The following is a 2,500-nucleotide window of genomic DNA, read 5'->3' on the forward strand; positions in this document are numbered from 1 at the left end:
ACTCACACACTCACACACTCACACTCACTCACACTCACTCACACTCACTCACTCAAACACTCTCACACTCACACACTCACTTACTCACTCACTCACACTCACTCACTCACACAAACACCCTCACACACTCACTCACTCACACTCACTCACATTCACTCACACTCACTCACTCACACAAACACTCACTCACTCACTCACTCACTCACTCACACAAACACTCTCACACACACACACACACACACACACACACACACACACACACACACACACACTCACTCACTCACTCACTCACTCACTCACTCACTCACACAAACACTCTCACACACACACACACACACACACACACACACACACACACACACACACACACACACACACACACACACTCACTCACTCACTCACTCACTCACTCACTCACTCACACAAACACTCTCACACACACACTCACTCACACACTCACCTTTACCAGCTCCATGACCAGATACAGCTCAGTGGGCGTGTCCAACTCCTCAATTAGCATAATGATGCTGGGGTGGTGAACCCTGCGCAGTATCGCCACCTCATTGGCTATCAGGTGCTCCTGTCAACACCAGTCAACCAATCAGAATCTCTGCTGTGGATTTTCATAGTTGTGTTGTGAGTGAACAGGCAAACATGTTTGCCAGTAATCTGAGCCTCTATACAGAACGGAAACTAGTAAAAAATTATGTTCTTGTTGAAAATGCCTTGTCCACACTAATATGTTTTCGTTTGAAAACAAATCTTTTTCTCTGCGTTTTGTCCTCCCGTCCACACTGAGATGGCGTTTTTATTAATGAAAACAAAGCTTTTTGAAAACGCTCTCCAAAGTGGATAAATTTGAAAATGTTGTTTTCGAGTTATAGTGGGGACTGTCAAAACGGAGGTATTTAAAAACGATAACGTAAGTTTAGTCATGTGACGCATATTTCACCAATATATATTCATGTTTATACTGATATATAATGAGAGCATTTTAGACCAAACATAATAGTGAGTGAGTGTGACCTGGTCGCATCAGTGAATGCTGTGATATTCTGCTAAATAAAATGATCCCGTCAGAAGAATTGCACAATAACTTTATTATTTATTTAAAGTGAAGGGTTAGGGTTACGCTAGGAAAACGCTTTCAGATGTATCCGGATTAATGTAGACGTATAGCCTCAATAACATGAACATAGGGGACAGATTTGCTGATGAGGTCACTTTGAGAAGTTTAAGTGCTACCGGGCGGTTTTGAAAGAGGCGCTAAAGATAAAACACACTGAAACCGTACCTTTCCGCTGCATTTGGCCTTGTCTATGATCTTCAGCGCGTACTCCTGTCCTGTAGACCTGCATAAACACCAACGACATGAGATCTAAATATAAAGAGCTGATAAACACATCAGTTCTGTAGATAATGTCTTAAGTGTGTGTGTGTGTGTGTGTGTGAGAGATGTAATACCTCTCCACACACTCTCGGACGACAGCGAAGTTTCCATCACCGATGACTTTCCCCACTGTGTACTTCTCACTGATGACAGACGACTGAACATCATTGCCATTCACTGCAGAGAGAGTGTGTGAAAATCAACAGCCAATCAGAACACACCGGGTGTTTCACATGCAGTTGTGTGGGATTTTGTACCAATGAGATTTCACTGTGGGCGGAGCTACTGTAGGGCTGAGCGATATAAAATAGTGAGTGTGAGAGTGTGTGTGTGAGAGTGAGGGTGTGAGTGAGTGTTTGTGTGTGAGCGTGAGAGAGTGAGAGTGTGAGAGAGTGAGAGTGTGAGTGTGAGTGTGAGTGTGAGTGTGTGAGTGAGTGTGTGAGAGTGTGAGTGTGAGTGTGAGAGTGTGAGTGAGTGTGTGTGTGAGTGTGAGAGTGAGTGTGAGAGTGAGTGTGAGTGTGAGTGTGAGAGTGAGTGTGAGAGTGAGTGTGAGAGTGAGTGTGAGAGTGAGTGTGAGTGTGAGAGTGAGTGTGAGAGTGAGAGTGAGTGTGAGAGTGAGTGAGTGTGAGTGAGAGTGAGAGTGAGAGTGTGAGTGAGTGTGTGTGTGAGTGTGAGAGTGAGTGTGTGTGTGAGTGTGAGAGTGAGTGTGAGAGTGAGTGTGAGAGTGAGTGTGAGTGTGAGAGTGTGAGAGTGAGTGTGAGTGAGTGTGAGTGAGAGTGAGTGTGAGAGTGTGAGAGAGAGTGAGAGAGAGTGTTTGAGAGTGAGTGAGAGTGAGAGTGAGTGTGAGAGTGAGTGTGAGAGTGAGTGTGAGAGTGTGAGTGAGTGTGAGTGAGTGTGAGTGAGTGTGAGTGAGTGTGAGAGTGAGTGTGAGAGTGAGTGTGAGAGTGAGTGTGAGAGTGAGTGTGAGAGTGAGTGTGAGAGTGAGTGTGAGTGTGAGAGTGAGTGTGAGAGTGAGTGTGAGAGTGAGAGTGAGAGTGAGAGTGAGTGTGAGAGTGAGAGTGAGTGTGAGTGTGAGAGTGAGAGTGAGTGTGAGAGTGAGTGTGAGAGTGA

General features: G+C 45.4%; 1 protein-coding gene across 2 annotated transcripts in view; it reads right to left on the reverse strand.

Annotated features, from left to right (window-relative positions):
* Positions 1-2,500, reverse strand: part of LOC306986217 (serine/threonine-protein kinase DCLK2) — an 18,563-nt gene that overhangs the window by 7,966 nt on the left and 8,097 nt on the right. For both annotated transcript variants that reach the window (XM_079589216.1, XM_079589215.1), the window contains exons 7-9: positions 1,465-1,567; positions 1,295-1,352; positions 461-580 (exon numbers count right to left, since the gene is read on the reverse strand). In XM_079589216.1, the coding sequence (XP_079445342.1) occupies positions 461-580; positions 1,295-1,352; positions 1,465-1,567 (281 nt within the window). The remainder of the gene's footprint in view (positions 1-460; positions 581-1,294; positions 1,353-1,464; positions 1,568-2,500) is intronic.

The sequence above is a fragment of the Phoxinus phoxinus genome (assembly GCF_949152265.1).
Source record: "Phoxinus phoxinus genome assembly, chromosome: 18".
Lineage (NCBI taxonomy): Eukaryota > Metazoa > Chordata > Actinopteri > Cypriniformes > Leuciscidae > Phoxinus > Phoxinus phoxinus.